The sequence below is a fragment of the Scylla paramamosain genome, chromosome 36 (assembly GCF_035594125.1).
Source record: "Scylla paramamosain isolate STU-SP2022 chromosome 36, ASM3559412v1, whole genome shotgun sequence".
Classification (NCBI taxonomy): domain Eukaryota; kingdom Metazoa; phylum Arthropoda; class Malacostraca; order Decapoda; family Portunidae; genus Scylla; species Scylla paramamosain.
The window spans coordinates 1,174,613-1,194,172 of NC_087186.1; the positions used below are offsets into that span (position 1 = coordinate 1,174,613).

General features: G+C 41.1%; 1 protein-coding gene across 10 annotated transcripts in view; it reads left to right on the top strand.

Annotated features, from left to right (window-relative positions):
• LOC135090817 (uncharacterized) overlaps positions 1–19,560 on the top strand; it is a 127,929-nt gene that overhangs the window by 92,924 nt on the left and 15,445 nt on the right. For all 10 annotated transcript variants that reach the window (XM_063987883.1, XM_063987885.1, XM_063987891.1 and 7 more), the window contains one exon: positions 2,207–2,440. In XM_063987883.1, coding sequence (XP_063843953.1) covers positions 2,207–2,440 — 234 coding nt within the window. The remainder of the gene's footprint in view (positions 1–2,206; positions 2,441–19,560) is intronic.

A 19,560-nucleotide genomic window follows, 5' to 3' on the forward strand; every position in this document is an offset into this window, starting at 1 on the left:
TCTCCTTCCCTTTTTTTTTTTTTTTTCAATTTTTTCCTTTCTAATTACTATTTTATCTTATGACACTGAGGTGCGAGTATATCGGATGTTCAGGTCATACTGAGATGGGCGAGATGAGGTCAAGGCAGGTATAAAATGGAGCGGAGAGGATGGAGGGAGCCGAGATGGGGAGATTAGGGGAAGTAAATATTGATGAGTTGTATAAATATTTCGTTGATATATTGCATACAGGTAAGTTTGCAAACATCCTTTATAGAACAATAAGATCACAGATGAATGACACTAAGTTGATAAGTGGTAGGCTAAAACACTACTTATGACTGAAGAGAAATATATGTAAGAAATTAATGGCAGGGGAAGAGGTTTCCAAGCAACAATATAATTAATTAGAACAGTGAGGAAAGCTGAAAACAATTATGAAATAAAGGTAGCCAGCCAGGCGAAGACTGACCCCAAAGGATTTTATCACCTATATAGGACAAAGAATAGAGAAATAATAGGTCCATTAAAGTCAATTGATATTCTGAAAGAATATCTTCGCCCAGGAAAACATGTAGGAAATGCTGGATAGTGAGGAGATTTTTAGAGCAGAAAAGAATGAAAAACTGATAGATATTTTCATAACTAAGGAGAGTGGAATGGAACAGGAGATAAGTTTAAAAAATTTAAGTCACCAAGACCAGACAAAATATATTTCAGATAACTTAAGGAATGCGAAAAGGTTATTAGTGAACCTTTAGTTTCTATCTTTGATAAATCGCTAGACTCAGGAGAGGTACCGGTAATGTGGAGATAAGCGAGTGCAGTACTCATCTTCAAGAAAGGAGACAAAACTTTAACGTCTAATTATAGACCTGCCAGTTTAACTTAGTTGTAGGTAAAATAATGAAGTCAGTAATAGCAAGGAATATTAGGGATCATTTAAACAAAGATAACTTGATAAATCAGTCACAGCATGGCTTCACGATCTTAGTTACAGTAAAATTTACGAGACAGCAGATAATGGAGATAGTTATGACATCCTATACAAGTACCTTAGTAGAGCGTTTGACAAGGTAACCCATCAGAGGCTCCTGAGAAAAATCAGCGCGCACGGGATAGATGGAAAGTTGTTAGGCTGGATAAGGTAGTGGCTAGGTGACAGGCAACAGAGTTGTAATAAACGGCTCTATATCCGAGTGGGATCATGTGGTGGGATGCCACAGGGATCAGTTTAACACCCATTTTTGTATTTGATTTATATTAATGACTTGGATAATGAAATTAATAGTGATGTTAGTAAATTTGCGGATGCCACGAAGATAGGTAGAATAATTAGATCAGAATCGGATGCCATCGCCTTGCAAGCAGATTTTAATAGGATGAACGAATGGACAGACAGACGGCAAATGCAGTTTCACATTAGTAAATGTAACGCACTTAGAGTAGAGGAAACGTACACAGTAGGTCCACAATAAACAACGAAGCTCTGATAGGTTCGGGATATGAAAAAAAGATTTATGAATTAAAGTTAGCTCTGGTCTCCGTCTAAGAAAGCAATGTACAGATGCCAGAAATAACGCAAAGAGGGTATTAGGATTTTTTTAGGAGTGTTGATAGTGGAAGTCTTGAGGTAATATTAAAATTATATTTGCCGCTGGTCAGACCTCATCTAGATTACGTTGTGCGGTTTTGGTCCCCATATTACAGAAAGAATATAGGTCTAATATAATCAGTACAAAGGAGAATGACTAAAAAGATTCGGGGTATGACGGGTATTCCTTATGAAACGAGATTGAAGCTGTTAAATTTACATTCCTTAGAGAGACTTAGGTTAAGAGGGGACTTGATTGAAGTCTTTAAGGGGCATAGGGGGTTATAACAAGAGGGAAGTAAGCAAAACTCTTAAGATCAGTAACCAAGATAGAATGAGAAATAACGGGTTCAAGCTTGAAAAAAATAAATAAATAAAATAAATAAATAAATAAGAAAGAGATAGGAAAGAACTGGTTTTCAAAAAGAGTAGTACATGAATAGAACAGTCTTTAGTGCTGAGTCATTAGAGAGCTTTAAGAGAAGATTAGCCATATATATTTAAGGGGAAGATAGGTGGAAATAGGTATTTCATATAGGGAATATATTTCATATAGGGAATGCCGCGTGTAGGCCTGATGGTTTCTTGGAGCTTTCTTTATTTTCTTAATTTTCTTATGTTCTTATGTTAAAGGCCGCGGCTGCCAACTGCCCCGTGACTGCTGCCTTCCTGCATAGGGCAGGAGCGTGGACTTTCTTTACAAGAACTTCAGGTGGCAGTGCTCTTCACGCCGCTGTGGAGGCCGGCCACCAGGGTATGGCCGAGATGCTGATCAGGGACCTCGGGGGATGCCTGTACATGCCGGACGCAGACGGTCGCCTTCCAGTACACATGATGACCTACGAGGAGCGACAGAGGCTAGAGCAGGTGCGGTTGTCTGGCTGTGTACTATCTACAGTATCTCTCTCTCTCTCTCTCTCTCTCTCTCTCTCTCTCTCTCTCTCTCTCTCTCTCTCTCTCTCTCTCTCTCTCTCTCTCTCTCTCTCTCTCTCTCTCTTTTTCATTTATACAAATCTGCATGATATGTGCTTACAGAGTTGCTGTACATATACTTTACATATTTCATACAACAATTTAGGCTAAAGAAGTCACTGTTAATGCCTTCTATCTGAAAGCCTCTCTCTGTTTGTCTGTTGCAACCACACATTCACTGCAGTCTTGAACTGTAGTGAATGTGTGGTTGCAACAGACAAACAGAGAGAGGCTTTCAGATAGAAGGCATTAACAGTGACTTCTTCTCTCTCTCTCTCTCTCTCTCTCTCTCTCTCTCTCTCTCTCTCTCTCTCTCTCTCTCTCTCTCTCTCTCTCTCTCTCTCTCTCTCTCTCTCTCTCTCTCTCTCTCTCTCTCTCTCTCTCTCTCTCTCTCTCTCTCTCTCTCTCTCTCTCTCTCTCTCTCTCTCTCTCTCTCTCTCTCTCTCTCTTTTTTTTTTCATTTATACAAATCTGCATGATATGTGCTTACAGAGTTGCTGTACATATACTTTACAATTTAGGCTAAAAAAGTCACTGTTAATGGCTTCTATCTGAAAGCCTCTCTCTGTTTGTCTGTTGCAACCACACATTCACTGCATTCTTGAACTGTAGTGAATGTGTGGTTGCAACAGACAAACAGAGAGAGGCTTTCAGATAGAAGGCATTAACAGTGACTTCTTCTCTCTCTCTCTCTCTCTCTCTCTCTCTCTCTCTCTCTCTCTCTCTCTCTCTCTCTCTCTCTCTCTCTCTCTCTCTCTCTCTCTCTCTCTCTCTCTCTCTCTCTACTGCTACTACTACATCTACTGCTACTATTACTACTATTACTGTCACTGCTACTACTACATACATCTATCTATATGAAAATCTATCGATTCAAAACAATGTCCAGTTTATCATTTTCCTGTAGGTATTTACAGACAAGTGTCGTTCTTCTACGTTTCACTATCTTTTTGCGTTTCTGATTTTCTAAGAGGGATTCATCTCCTTTTTTTATAAACCTTACTTAATTAGTAATATTTACATACAAATTCAAGACAAGGTGAACAGCAATTTGGAAGTGTGATTGGGAGGGTGTACAGAAAGGGAGAGTGAGTGAGGGAGTAGCTCCACTGCCAAGTCAGGGAATGCAGCAGAGTGTGACAGAGTGGAAGTGTCGTCGAGGCTGATGTGGGTGCAGCTGAAATTATGAGAATAGATTTGGTGTAATGTGAATACCTTCAGGCAAGGTAGTGAGAGGTATCAGACGGAAAGGGAAAATTTTGTCACTTATTTGGATGATTGTTTGTGAGGCATATGATCCGGTGTCAACATACTGGTCATCGGCGATTTAAATGCTCATGTTGGTAGAAAGGTAGCTGATGGTGAGGCATGTAGGTACGGAAAAAGGAATGGAGATGGAGAATGTTTGATAGAACTCTGTATGGAGCGAGAGCTATCAATTCCAAACACAAGGTTCAATGAAAAAGCGACTCATAAGTTTTAGTAGCAGACACAAAATAATGGAAGGGTGGTAGATAAGGCACTGATGGACTATGTGGTAATCTCGAGGAGGAACACTGGCCGGTTGTTGAGTGCGAGAGTGCTGAGAGGGGAAGAGAGAGGTATGTCAGCCCACTTCCTGGGTGAGGGTAAGCTGAGTGTGTGTGTGTGTGTGTGTGTGTGTGTGTGTGTGTGTGTGTGTGTGTGTGTGTGTGTGTGTGTGTGTGTGTGTGAGGTAGGGTATAGCGAGATACAGAGGACAGGAATGTTCCCAAAGTGAGGGAGCTGGATAAAAAAGAAAGAACAATAAATTTTCCACGAGGTGTTAGGTTAAGAATTGACTGAAATAAGACAGCAGGAGGTAGGTGATGTTTAAGGTAGAGTGTAATAATTTTAAGAGAGTTGTAATAGAAAGCGTAGAGGAGTTTGTGATATGGAACGAATGGGAGGTGGAGTGAGAAAAGGGAGTGTGTGGTGGTGTTAAGAGATTAAGATGGTTGTACAGGAGAAGGAAAGGCGTTTGAGGCATGGGATCGTACGCTTTTAAATGCCATTTCGTTCTTGTAGCCTTTAGTGTGATTTTGTTTTCATCGCATTCTTCATGATTTTTTATTTTATTTTTTTTATTTTTTTTTACATATTCTGACCAGGTTTGTTTATGATGCCTCCAGAAATAGCATTTTTATGATTTTTACTTATTTATTTATTTATATTTAAGTTTTCAGACCAAAGATAATATTAAATACAAAAACGATCGTACTTTTTTTTTTTTTATGGACGAGGATACTGGCTAAGGACAAAAAAAAAAAAAAAAAGAAAAAAAAAACCTGAGATGCCAGTCCCAGAAAAGGCTCCAGAGTGATATTCAAAATCTGAAGGATAAGTGTCTTGAAACCTTCTTGAAGGAATTCAACTCATAGGAAGGTGGAAATACAGAAGTAGGCAGGGAGTTCCAGAGTATACCAGAGAAAGGGATGAATGATTGAGAATATTGGTTAACTCTTGCATTAAAAGTACAAGACTGAGATTAGAGACTGATAAAAGGATTATATTTTTCCCTTCTTGGGTAATGGTATAACGAAACGTGTGAGGTAAATATCCTCAGGAGCTGAAAAAAGTGAGAAAGCTAAGCCTGAAAACCAAGTCTTTTTTTTTTTTTTTTAAGGTAGAAGAAAAATAATTACAATAAAAAATAAAGTATTCCAATTCCGGAAAAAGTTTCTCAAATTTCCCTGTTTATCTATTTATTTTTCTTTTTGTTTGAATATCGCGTTTGCAAAGCAGGAAAGCGATTGTTCAGAAACTGTATTAGTTATTTACCCTAGATGTTGAAAAACCCATTTTTGGGGGAAAATCGAAGATTTACTCGTATGTTTGAAATCATGCTGGGTCAAAATGAGGTATGAGTTGACCTCTCCTTTCACATTCTCTTCTCTAATGTGTCAAGGTAACAGAAAACATCCTGTTGTGGAGTTACTGTATGAGTATTATGTTTATTTATATTTTTTCCTCGCTACTAGAACCCCCCTGTAATTGATCATTTATGTTGCTTACATATGTTAAATTTGTATAATGAGTAATATGAACAGCTTATTCAATTTATGTTTATGCATAAATACCTTATGTAACTGCGTTGTAAGGGAGCAAATAATGACTTTTTTTTTTCATTTACTATATTATTTTTTTTATGTATTCTATTTACTTATTTAATCTATTTATGGCTTTTACCGACAAGTTTCACTCGTCTCACTGATGAGGGCTCTTGAAGGTAACCGATTCAGTGCCGAGAGATCTTGCTTTATCAGGGTTGGGCCTCTTTCCTTGCCTCTTCAGATTACCTCCACTCATCTCCAGTGCTTAGGAGCCTCCTTCATGTTACTCCTTCCTTTGCCCTTACTTTTCCTTCTATGGTAGCAACTAAGTTTTTGTTTAATTTTTAGTTTTCAGTAACTTTTATTTAAATTTTTTTCTTTACTTTTTAACTCTTTACTCAGTAAATACATAACTGGTTCCATAATGAAACCTTAACTTTTTTCCTTTACCATTTATTACTTGGTAGCATGTCCGAGCATTAAAAATAATTATTTGGTAACGTTATCTTTATTTTGTTTACAGACACTGATGTCTCTTCAGAGTAATGAATTTATAGGCGTAGTTCGTTCTTTAAGAAAAGTGGTGGGTGCAACTGGGAGGAAGAATGATAGCTCACCTCAAAAAACAAAATAAAATAAATAATAAATTAATTAATTAATAAAAATAAAATAAAAATAAACTACTACTACTACTACTACTACTAGTAATAATAATAATAATAACAATAATAACAACTATTTCATCATAATTAATTCACAATTTAATTCACATGAACCTTAGGGAACAAGAACAGAATTTAACACCTAAAGTTCACCATACACTTCCATCTAATTGATAGTCATTTACTGTCGCCTAAAAACCCAGTTTAGAATAATCATCCCAGACTGAAAGTTTAAGTGAGGGAGTCACAAGACTGACTGTCACTTCCTAAGGACAGTTATACCACGACCGCTATAACATAACTATGAGGCAAGGAACAGGTACATGATACGTGCTACTATATCATACTCCATCACCGAGGTATACTATACTAGCCTTACTCTCTTTGACTGTGGATATTCAAAATAACCTAAAGATTGCACTCAACTTATCTATTACATCCTGTGAGACGGGGTAGGTCAGTGGGTCGTGACGTCACGAGGCACAGTAGGGCTCTGTCTACACCCCAGCATGCACATATTATTTCACTTATATTTAACTTCAATTCACTTCTTTTCACTCTCAAGTTATTGCCACTGTCTTCCCTAACACACACACACACACACACACACACACGCACTCATATATCTATATATATATATATATATATATATATATATATATATATATATATATATATATATATATATATATATATATATATATATATATATATATGTTGCGAAGGTGAGGTGCTACTTGGCCGCCCGGAAGTTGCTCAAGCGAGAAGTGTAGGCTCCCAACTATGACTCTTGGTCATAGCAGTGTTTAGTGTTTGAAGGGTAACAATTTCCAGTGTCATAGCAGTGTAGCTCTGGCAAAGGAAACTTAGCCTGGGTATTCTCTGTTTATTCAGCAAAAACATATATATAACAATATATATAACAATTACTAAACATAACAAACGACACATACAAAATTATAGAAAAAGAAAGTGTATGTGTGTGTGTATGTCTGTGTGAAGAAAGGAGTAGTAAGATGTATTGAGAAGATGTGTAACACATGTGTCAAAGAGCGTGCACAGAATGTGAGAAGTAAGAGAAATGTATAAAGTGATGAAAAAGATATGAAAGACAAAAGCCTGTGCAGTAGAGAGAGTGAAAACGGAAGGGTGAAAATATAACAGAAAACGGAGTGCTAGAAACGGTGACTTGTGTCCCGCTACAGTATTCGCCCCCTAGTGACGAGGGAGGAGGAACGTAACCGTCTTCTGGTGCCGAGTGGTGTTGGTGGCGACGTTCTGGCCGATGGTGTTGATGACGGCCGGGTCACTGTGAAGGAGGTAGGCAGGCTTGACTCGGTCGATGGAGATGGTGTCAGCCTTACCATCCTTGTCCACAGTGACCGTCTTTCTCCTCCTGCTCAGGACTTTGAAGGGGCCTTGGTAGGGCTGCTGCAGGGGCTTCTTCACAGCGTCAACCCTGACGAACACTTGCGTGCAAGTGTCCAGATCCTGGCTGACAAAAGTCTTGGAGGGAGACGTGCGAGGCTGGACAGGCTGCAGACGCTGCATGAAGTCAGAGAGGTTGGCAGCAAAGTCCTGAACGCTGCAAGGAGTAGAGCGAGGTGCAGGAGTTAGGAGTTCGCCAGGTAACCTGAGCTTGGTACCATAAACGAGATCGGCGGAGGAGTGGTGTAGGTCTTCCTTTAGTGATGTCCGTATGCCAAGGAGGACGAGAGGAAGTGCCTGGGACCAGTCTGCACGTGTGGCAGAGGCAGCTAAGGAAGACTTCAGCTGACGGTGGAATCTCTCAACGGTGCCGTTTGCCTGCGGGTGGTAACTGGCTGTCCTGAAGAGTTGGATGCCTAGTAGTGACATCACCTTGTTCCACATACTGGACACGAACTGGCTGCCACGGTCAGAAGTGAGGCTGCGAGGAACACCGAACCTGGAGATCCAAGTAGTGATGAAGGCACGTGCGACGGAGTCCGTTGTGATGTCAGCCAAAGGTGCAGCTTCCGGCCAGAGTGTGAAGCGGTCGACGCAGGTGAGAAGGTACCGGTAACCGTCAGAGTAGGGTAGTGGTCCAACGAGGTCAACATGCACGTGGTCGAACCGTGAAGAGACTGGAGTAAAGGCGGCCGCAGGAGAGCGTGTGTGTCGCCACACCTTGGAGGCTTGGCACTTGACACATGTGCGGGTCCACAGCCTGACGTCTTTGTTGATGCCAGACCAGATGAAGCGTGAGGTCATCATCTGCTGAGATGCTCGGATGCCAGGGTGGGAGAGGTCGTGCAGCTGACGAAAAACACGATACCGGTGGGTCTTCGGCAGGTAGGGCCGACAGGAATCGGTGGAAGTGTCAGCGTAAACGTGCACTGTGGTTCCTGGGAGTTGTATCTTCTCCATCTGTTGTGCGGGGTTGTCTTGGAGTTGCCGCAGCTCTTCATCATTGGCCTGGTCAGCAGCGATGGCAGTGTAGTCGATGGGAGAAGATGACACAGCAGAGATGTTGCGCGAGAGAGCATCAGCTGGGGCGTTGTGTTCACCTTTGACGTAGCGCAAATCCGTGGTGAACTGCGAGATGAAGTCGATGTGACGCAGTTGTCGCGGTGAACAGAAGGTCTTGATGTGCAGGGACTTCGAAGTGAGTGGCTTGTGGTCGGTGTATACATGGAAGTTGCGACCTTCCACGAAGTACCGGAAACGCTTGATGGTCTTGTAGACGGCGAGAAGTTCCCTGTCGTAAGTACTGTACTTGGATTCCGCCTTGTTAAATTTCTTTGAGAAGAAAGAGAGCGGTTTCCAACCTCCGTCGACATACTGCTGTAGAACTGCTCCGATGCCGATGTCAGAAGCGTCTGTGGCGATAGAGATGATGCCATCTGGGGCAAGGAAGCTGAGAGGTGAGAAGGAGCTGAGAGCTTGTTTTGCTGCTGTGAAAGCTTCCTCAGTGGCTGGAGTCCAGACTAAGGAGATGGACTGTCCTCTCTTGCAAGGCTTGATCATCGCGTAGAGGGGCTGAAGAAGTAGTGAGCAGCTGGGGATGAAGCGGTTGTAGTAGTTCAGCATCCCCAGGAATTGCTTGAGTTGGCGCTGTGTTGTAGGCTTGGGGAAGTTCTGGATGGACTCGCACTTTTCTTGCAGTGGAGTGATGCCTTCCAAGGAGACAGTGTGGCCAAGGAAGGTGATGGAGGGGACCCCAAACACAGACTTGTCGACGTTGACTTGCACCCCGTAGTCTTGCAAACGGGTGAGTACTTGCTGGAGGTGCTGTTGGTGCATCTCTGCGTCAGGACTGGCGATGAGGAGGTCGTCGATGTACGCGAAGCAGAAGGGGAGACCTCGAAGGACTTCGTCAATGAAGCGTTGGAAGGTTTGAGCGGCATTCCTCAAACCAAAGGGCATCTTGACGTACTCGAACAATCCGAAGGGTGTGATGAGAGCAGTCTTCGGAATGTCCGCTGGATGGACGGGGATGTGGTGAAAAGCTTTCACAAGGTCGATCCTCGAGAAGTAGGTGCATCCGGAGAGCTGAGAAGAGAACTCCTGGATGTTAGGCACTGGGTACCTGTTCTCGACGGTGCGCGAGTTGAGAGAGCGGTAGTCTCCACATAGTGGTAGTTCGCCATTTTTCTTAGGCACGATGTGGAGAGCGGAAGACCAGTTGCTGGAGCTGGGCCGTATGATGCCTTGCTGAATGAGGGACTCGAACTCTGCCTTGGCTTGTCTGGCGCGCTCTGGAGCTAGGCGGCGGGCCTTGGCGTGGGTAGGAGGTCCCTTAGTCTCGATGTGGTGCGAGACGTGGTGTGTGACCGGCTTGCTGGCTGAGTACGGCTGCGTCAGCATAGGGAAGGACTTCAGCAGGGAGGAGAACTGGTGGTCTGCCTTGACGAGGGAGATCTGTGTGCTATCAACATGAGTGACCTGTCCCTTTGTTGTGACTGAGGTGAGAGGATCGAGCAGCTTCCGACCCTTGATGTCCACTAGGAGACCGAAGTGTCGGAGGAAGTCAGCACCTAGGATTGGTTGCGTGATAGCTGCAACGTAGAATGTCCACTCGAAGGTACGGCGGAGGTTCAGGTGAAGTTGCAAGGTGCGTCGCGTGTACACAGGAATCTCCGTACCATTGGCGGCGTGAAGGTGAAGGACGGGAGGCAACGTCCGGTGTACACCAGGGCCAGCTGGAGAGTGCCGTGGGGTGGGCGCCGTGAGGGCGGCCGGGCGGCGGCATACGGGCGGCTGGGGGCGGCGGCTGGCGGGGTGGCGGCCGGGGTCTGCTGCTGGAGGCGGCGACACCGGCGAAGGGGCAGCTGCCGGAAGATTCGCCCGTAGCCGACCGCGTCGCCTTGGCCAGGTGGTTGGAGGATAGCAGCAGGGTGGACTTGGCTGCTCACTCCGGAACAACGGGGTCACCAATTGTAGCGAAGGTGAGGTGCTACTTGGCCGCCCGGAAGTTGCTCAAGCGAGAAGTGTAGGCTCCCAACTATGACTCTTGGTCATAGCAGTGTTTAGTCCTTCAAGGGTAACAATTTCCAGTGTCATAGCAGTGTAGCTCTGGCAAAGGAAACTTAGCCTGGGTATTCTCTGTTTATTCAGCAAAAACATGAACAATATATATAACAATTACTAAACATAACAAACGACACATACAAAATTATGGAAAAAGAGAGTGTATGTGTGTGTGTATGTCTGTGTGAAGAAAGAAGTAGTAAGATGTATTGAAAAGATGTGTAACACATGTGTCAAAGAGCGTGCACAGAATGTGACAAGTAAGAGAAATGTATAAAGTGATGAAAAAGATATGAAAGACAAAAGCCTGTGCAGTAGAGAGAGTGAAAACGGAAGGGTGAAAATATAACAGAAAACGGAGTGCTAGGAGCGGTGACTTGTGTCCCGCTATATATATATATATATATATATATATATATATATATATATATATATATATATATATATATATATATATATATATACCTGCCAAAACGATAATTACTCCCAGTGAGCTCTAAAGCACTGTTCAGGGGGAGGTGCTGTGAACTTATCATTAAACCCAGCTGTGACCTCACTGAACGTTTCCCTTTGTCTCACAACACAAGGGGGCAGTCACAGTCTGCCCTCTAAAGACAACTCTCTTCCTCCGCACAAAATTACAAGCACCTAATAGCACACACACCCTTCACTCAAAAATTCTAAAAGCATCATGGCGACTCCTACACTAGCCTCGGAGTTCCCATCTGGGGAGGGGACCATAAATGTCCCCAGGTCGGACTGCCTTTCTGTCGACGACCCTAAGTGTCTTCACACCCCCCTCAACTTTTTCTTCATTAACTTCTGCAACATTCACGGTCTAAGATCTAATTTTCGATCTGTAGAACACCACCTCTCCTCTTCTAAACCTCATCTTCTTTTCCTCACTGAAACTCAGGTGTCTGAGGCAACTGACAGTAGCCCCTTTTCTGTTCCCTCCTACTTTCTCTATCCTCATTTTCGATCCAAAGCTGGATGCTGCGTTTATGTGCGCAATGACTTAACCTGCTCTCGTGCCCACGCTCTTGAATCTTCCGAGTTTTCCACCATCTGGCTACGACTACAGAGTCACTCTCATACTAAATTTATCTGTGCTGTATACCTCTCACCTAACTCCTCTGATTATAAAAAAATTCTTTGACTACTTAACTTCCAAAGTGGAGCACATTCTGACCGTCTTCCCTTTTGCAGAGATCTCCATTCTTGGAGACTTCAATGTTCACCACCAGCTTTGGCTTTCCTCTCCCTTCACTGACCATCCTGGTGAACTAGCCTACAACTTTGCTATCCTCCATGACCTAGAGCAATTGGTACAACACCCTACTCGTATTCCTGACCGTCTTGGAGATACGCCCAACATTCTTGACCTTTTCCTGACCTCTAATCCTTCTGCTTATGCTATCACCCTTTCTTCTCCGTTGGGCTCCCCCGATCACAATCTCATATCTTTATCTTGTCCTATCGCTCCAATCCCTCCTCAGGATCCCACTAAGCGAAGGTGCCTCTGGCGTTTTGCCTCTGCTAGTTGGGGGGACCTGAGGAGGTATTTTGCTGATTTTCCTTGGAATGACTACTGCTTCCGTGTCAGAGACCAGTTTTTGTGTGCTGAACGCATAACAGAGGTGATAGTGTCTGGCATGGAGGCGTACATTCCTCACTCTTTTTCTCGTCCTAAACCTTCTAAACCTTGGTTTAACACAGCTTGTTCTCGTGCTATACATGATAGAGAGGTGGCCCACAAAAGGTACTTAAACCTTCCATGACCAGAATCTCATGCACTTTTTATTTTTGCCCAGAACCATGCCAAGTCTGTTCTCCAACTAGCCAAGAACTCCTTCATTAACAGAAAATGTCAAAACCTTTCAAGATCTAACTCCCCTCGTGATTTCTGGCATCTACCCAAAAAATATCTCCAATAACTTTGCTTCTTCTTCTTTCCCTCCTCTACTTCAACCAGATGGCACCACTGCTATCACATCTATTTCTAAAGCTGAACTCTTCGCTCAAAGCTTTGCTAAAAACTCTACCTTGAACGATTCTGGGTTTGTTCCTCCCTCTCCTCCACTCTCTGACTACTTCATGCCATGTATTAAAATTCTTCGCAATGATTTTTTCCATGCCCTCGCTGGCCTAAACCCTCGGAAGGCCTGATGGGGTTCCTCCTATTGTTCTCCGAAACTGTGCCTCCGTGCTTGCACCTTGCCTAGCCAAACTCTTTCAGCTCTTTCTGTCAACATCTACCTTTCTTACATCTTACCTTCTTGCTTGAAGTTTGCCTACATTCAACCTGTTCCTAAAAAGGGTGACCGTTCTAATCCCTCAAACTACCGTCCTATTGCTTTAATTTCCTGCCAAGTTTTTGAATCTATCCTCAACAGGAAGATTCTTAAACATCTATCACTTCACAACCTTCTATCTGATCGCCAGTATGGGTTCTGTCAAGGCCGCTTTACTGGTGATCTTCTGGTTCTCCTTACTGAGTCTTGTTCATCCTCTTTTAGAGATTTTGGTGAAACTTTTGCTGTTGTCTTGGACATATCAAAAGCTTTTGATAGAGTCTGGCACAAAGCTTTGATTTCCAAACTATCCTCCTACGGTTACTATCCTTCTCTCTGTAACTTCATCTCAAGTTTCCTTTCTGACCGTTCTATTGCTGCTGTGATAGACGGTCACTGTTCTTCTCTTAAATCTATTAACAGTAGTGTTCCTCAGGGTTCTGTCTTGTCACCCACTCTCTTCTTATTAATCATTAATGATCTAAACCAAACTTCTTTTCCTATCCACTCCTACGCTGATGATACCATTCTGCACTTCTCCACGTCTTTTCATAGACGTCCAACCCTTCAGGAGGTAAACATATCACGCAGGGAAGCCACAGAACGCTTGACCTCTGATCTTTCTAAAAATTCTGATTGGGGCAGAGCAAACTTGGTATTGTTCAGTGCCTCAAAAACTCAATTCCTCCATCTATCAACTCGACACAACCTTCCAGACAACTATCCTCTCTTCTTCAATGACACTCAACTGTCCCCCTCTTCTACACTGAACATCCTCGCTCTGTCCTTTACTTTTAATCTTAACTGGAAATTTCACATCTCATCTCTAGCTAAAACAGCTTCTATGAAGTTAGGTGCTCTGAGACGTCTCTGCCAGTTTTTCTCACTCCCCCAGTTGCTAACTCTGTACCAGGGCCTTATCCGTCCATGTATGGAGTATGCTTCACATGCCTGGGGATGTTCCACTCATAGTGCTCTTCTAGACAGGGTGGAATCAAAAGCTTTTCGTCTCATCAACTCCTATCCTCTAACTGACTGTTTTCAGCCTCTCTCTCACCGCCGCAATGTTGCATATCTAGCTGTCTTCTACCTCTATTTTCATGCTAACTGCTCTTCTGATCTTGCTAACTGCATGCCTCCCCTCCTTCCGCAGCCTCGCTGCACAAGACTTTCTTCTTTCTCTCACCCCTACTCTGTCCACCTCTCTAACGCAAGAGTTAACCAGTATTCTCAATCATTCATCCCTTTCTCTGGTAAACTCTGGAACTCCCTGCCTGCTTCTGTATTTTCACCTTCCTATGACTTGAATTCCTTCAAGAGGGAGGTTTCAAGACACTTATTCATCAATTTTTGACCACTGCTTTGACGCTTTTATGGGACTGGCATTTCAGTGGGCATTTTTTTTATTAGATTTTTGTTGTCCTTGGCCAGTGTCCTCCCTTCATAAAAAAATATATATAAAATAAATAAAAGAAAGAATAAATAAATAAATATATATATATATATATATATATATATATATATATATATATATATATATATATATATATATATATATATATATATATATATATATATATATATATATATATATATATATATATATATATATATATATATATATATATAGTCACCCACTATTACGATTTTAAATTCAAGGCATTTTGCCTGTAAGACTGTGGGGAGGTTAGGGGGGGATTGGCGTTACGAAGTACGGGTGGGCTTAGTCTGCCCCGCGACACTTTCATGGCATTCCTCTCAGGTTTTGGCTTGCAAGATGTCTGAACAACATTTAATTCTCTCCCTTGCTATACAACTTTGGGATCTATTATCCCGTTAGTGAAATCAATCAAGGAATGTGGGAAAATTTAGTGGCAGAGGCAAAAATAATTCCCTTGGTTGTTTTTAATAATTTCCCTTTTGAGTGACTGTGATTCCCGGCTAGTCAGTTGAGACATTAAATTTGTACTCCTTACTCATATGAGCTAATAATAATAATAATAATAATAATAATAATAATAATAATAATTATAATAATAATAATAAAATAATAATAATAATATTAATAATAATAATAATAATAATAATAATAACACTGCCTAAACAAGACTGCCTAAACACAGTTAGAAGACAAGGAAGACGGCAATACATTTTTTCTATCTGTGGATTTTTTATTTTCTTTCTTTTTTTTTCTATCTTTTCATATAGAGAGCCTTACTTTTGTCAATATGTGTCTGAGTTATTATTTTTATTTTTTTTTTCCTATGGGGACAAGTGTTGTCATCCCCCATACTTCTTTAGCATGCCTGTCATTGAACTGGGTTATGACCATCGCAATGTGATACTGCACTTTTTTTCCGATGATAAAATGTGTGTTTTTATTCCTTTTGACAGACAACGGCATTCAGGCATTCGTTTACATTTTGTGTGAGGCCTTTGCGTCTTGACAGTAGTTAGTCAGTGCCATATTTCTCATATATGACTCTCAGGTCATCCTTGATACTCTTTCTGAGAGGATGATGCATTGTCTGGCGGTAAATCCCAGGAGGAACCTCTTTTCCTTCTGCTCTCGCTTTATTTTAGAAAGACCATGATAATTTACCAAGAGGGTAGAGATCATGGTTTGGGTTTTCATTCGTGCTTGCACAGAGTTGTAATGACGCAAAAAATTGCTCTCCTCATTGTATCTATATTTCCAATGTTTTTTTTTTTTTTTATGGCATACCTGTACTATCCTTGTATTTCTTCTAATAACTTCTTGGGTCAGGCTAATATGCTTTTTCCCTCCAACGCCTTCGTCTTTCATACTTTTAGCCTGCTGATAATCTCTGAATGCCTGAATATATTTCTTCGATATATGTTTTATGCACTCTTCTTTCTTTATTGTTATGCCCTCGCCATACATTTCGTCGTTTGCAGTACTTAGTGCGCCTTTGAGTCACCATCTGACATAACAGTTGTGTAGCAAAATCCTTCAGTTTCCATTGTTGGTGAGCTCCCTTCGCATTCCGGTCCCCTTCTGTCACTTTCCGGTGCAAGTGGGACAAACCAGTCCCCCTCATCGTCTTTGTGGGCTTCACAATATCTTCAAAAATTTACATAGCACTTCATAATCTAACACTATCCCAGTTTCAAAATGTATCACTGGCACCACCCCTATTCTTTGACAAAAACCCGCGTTTGGCCCACGTACCGTCACACGTAACATATATCTCTTTGACAGCAGGAGCTCGAAGTTCCTGCCTCTCAAGAAAGCTATGAACAAGCCACCGTGTGTGTCTGAAAGATTCCTCCATATTTTCAATATATATATATATATATATATATATATATATATATATATATATATATATATATATATATATATATATATATTTTTTTTTATCTATTGTTTCTGGAATTTTATGGTAATTTTTTCAAGGCGGTTCCCTCAAGATGGGCACTGGACACTGGCCATTTGATGAACAGAAGGAGATAATTAGAATGAGGAACTGTCCGTGTGACTGTGTGAGTTCTAAATCTGGCCTATATGAACACATAAGTATTTCTGCAGATAAATTGTATTACGATCCAAAGGTTAACCACAAGAATATAAAGACTGCATGGTATGGCCTTTGGTTCGCTGATGTATGGTGCTTTGAATTATAAGTTCTGTTTGGGGTTCATCACATATTTGGTGTCTCTGTAAGGACTCAAATTCTTTATCAGAGTGTGCAACTTCTCACAATTTCATTTGCTTGAGTACCGTAGGACTGGTAGTAAGTTATGAACTACTCATTAGTCTGGCTAAACACGAGACGTTTCTCCTCACTTGTGGACCTAAGACATCTTGACATTTTATATTATATTTCACACAATTTCATTATACTTCTCACAATTTCATTTGTTTGAGTACCGTAAGACTGGTAGTAAGTTAAGAACTACTCATTAGTCTGGCTAAACACGAGGCGTTTCTCCTCACTTGTGGACCTAAGACATCCTGACATTTTATATTATATTTCCCTTCTCTTGAGCTCGCGTTTGATAAAATAAAAAAATAAATAAATAAATAAATAAAAAATAAATAAATAAATAACCTATAAAAATCAACATAAATTACGAAGTGATATTACGTACAGAACCTCGGCCTCAACTGTCTCATATAAATTCACTCCTCCCGCAGTGAAATATACTGGAGTACAAAGTGGAGACAGGTCTATGATGTGCAAATACTTTCAAGACATTGTTGGAACTGATAGCCACAGTCATGTCAGGAGTAAAGAAAACTCTACCTATGTATAGAGACAGGTCATTACGAGGCTGATTGATTCCGGTAAAGCATTGTTCTGAGAATGGGCAATGTAGGCAAGAACACACACACACACACACACACACACACACACACACACACACACACACACACACACACACACACACTGGGAACATTTTTGGTCCCAATTTGGAGACAACACCAAGAAAATTATTTAATGTCCTCAGGCCAAGTTATCTTCCGGAATTTCAATTTTCTCTATCTTTAACATAACTTTCAATCTGTGAAACATCACCTCGCTTCCTTTTCATTTCATAATGTTTTCCTGACTGAGACCCAGTTATCTGAAACTATTAACACCAAACTTTTTATCTATCTCTTCCTAGTTTCTCTATCCTCATTTTTATATACTAACTGCCTTTTGTATCTGTAGTCAGCGACATAACTAGCCTCATGCCTACACGCTTAATGATTTCAAATTTTTCACTATCTGACTGAGACCAACTCTTATTCTTATTGAAGAATTCATGAGTGTTTCTAAATATCGCCACGCCTTGATCCAGCACAGAACACTTTTCAATACTGTGAGTTTGTACCTTATCTAAGAGTCTACTACGGAGTACAATGTCAAGTGCCTTTCTGAAGTCTAAATACATTACCTCGTAGTTATCGTCGCTATCTACCGCTTCCATTACTCTTTTATAAAACGCTAATAGGTTTTTAAGACGAGATTTTCCCTTCCTAAATCCATGTTGACTATTCTCAACTTGCCGGTGTTTGTCTAGGTGTTGTGTGATTCCTCTAGTTATGACTTTTCCAACTACTACTACTACTGCTACTACTACTACTACTACTACTACTACTACTACTACTACTACTACTATTACTACTACTACTACTACTACAGACGATGAATTAATCGGCCAGTAGATGCAGCTCTGCGACTTATCTCCTTTCTTAAAAAAAATAGCTACTACATTTGCCTGCCTCTATAACTTTGGGCCGATTTCGCAGTCGCTTTCTTTTGTTGTGAAAGTAATGAGTAGTGGTCACCACAAACAACAAAGCCGATTTTACAGTCGCTTTTCGTGGCGTTGTTTGTTTTGATCCTTACCAGAAATTGGAATCTTTGGTAACGCTGGCTTGGGATTTACTGGGCCTCCCCAGTGGAGCTTACCAAGGCATTTATTTATTTTTTGGAAATAGCAGAAGGTCTATTCCTCTTGTAGTTATATAATTCCCTAAATTGTATATTTAAAATATTTGACAGTACAAAAACACTTCTTTTTTTTTTTTAGGGTATGAGAGCAATATGGTAGAATTTAAGATGAATTTGGATGGCGGCGTGAATTCACTTCACCAACTGATGAAAACTTCAGCACCTCTCACCCTTATTTAATTCATTTGCTACGCCGCCTTTATCACTCTCTTGGAATAATCCTAACATACGCATAGAAAATATGAAATTTGTCACCTAAGAGAAATATTGGAGAAAATTGAAATAACATTACTATTTCCATCAGAGGGCTAGGTTTGGTTAGGCTAGATTTACATTAACATTCAGTTTATTAAATTCACTGCTAATCCTTTCATTGTGTTGATCATGATAAAAAAAAAAATCATAATTTCATTCAGAAATAAATAGTCTGTCTCATAATTAGTAGGCTAGGATGATTTCCATAAAATCCTAAATATTTCAGTCTATCAATATATATGTGTACAACAATGAAGGAGAGGGAAATAAAAGATTTCTTATCTGCCTAATTCAAATCACAAAATGTAACCATAATGGATGTGGCGTGTTGAAGGCACCAGTGAAGTATCTCCACGCCTTTATACTTTTTTTTTTTTTTTCTAGTTCTGGCATGTCAAGAATTGAATCGTTTTGTCTAATGAGGCCGCTCTGCTTACGATATTACAAAATCAATAGTTTTCGTTTTGTTGTGATCGTCACCAAATTAGGGATTACCGAAACAACGAAAACAACGACTATGAAATCGGCTCCAGGTGTTTGTAATGCCTGCCACCACGTTGGTAAGACTTCCGGTTGGGAACGTTATAAACCGATTGTGAAAGCGGCCCTTAGGTACTTCTCCCATGTCTAACAGCAGTGGGCTCGCTAAGCTCACCTTTGCACTCCTTCAGTCCTCTAGAGAAGATGTCATCTAGCCTTGGGAATTTAGTAATTTTCAATTTATCTATCTCTTTAATGAGGTCCTTGCTTATGACAATATCCCTTAGTTTGTCT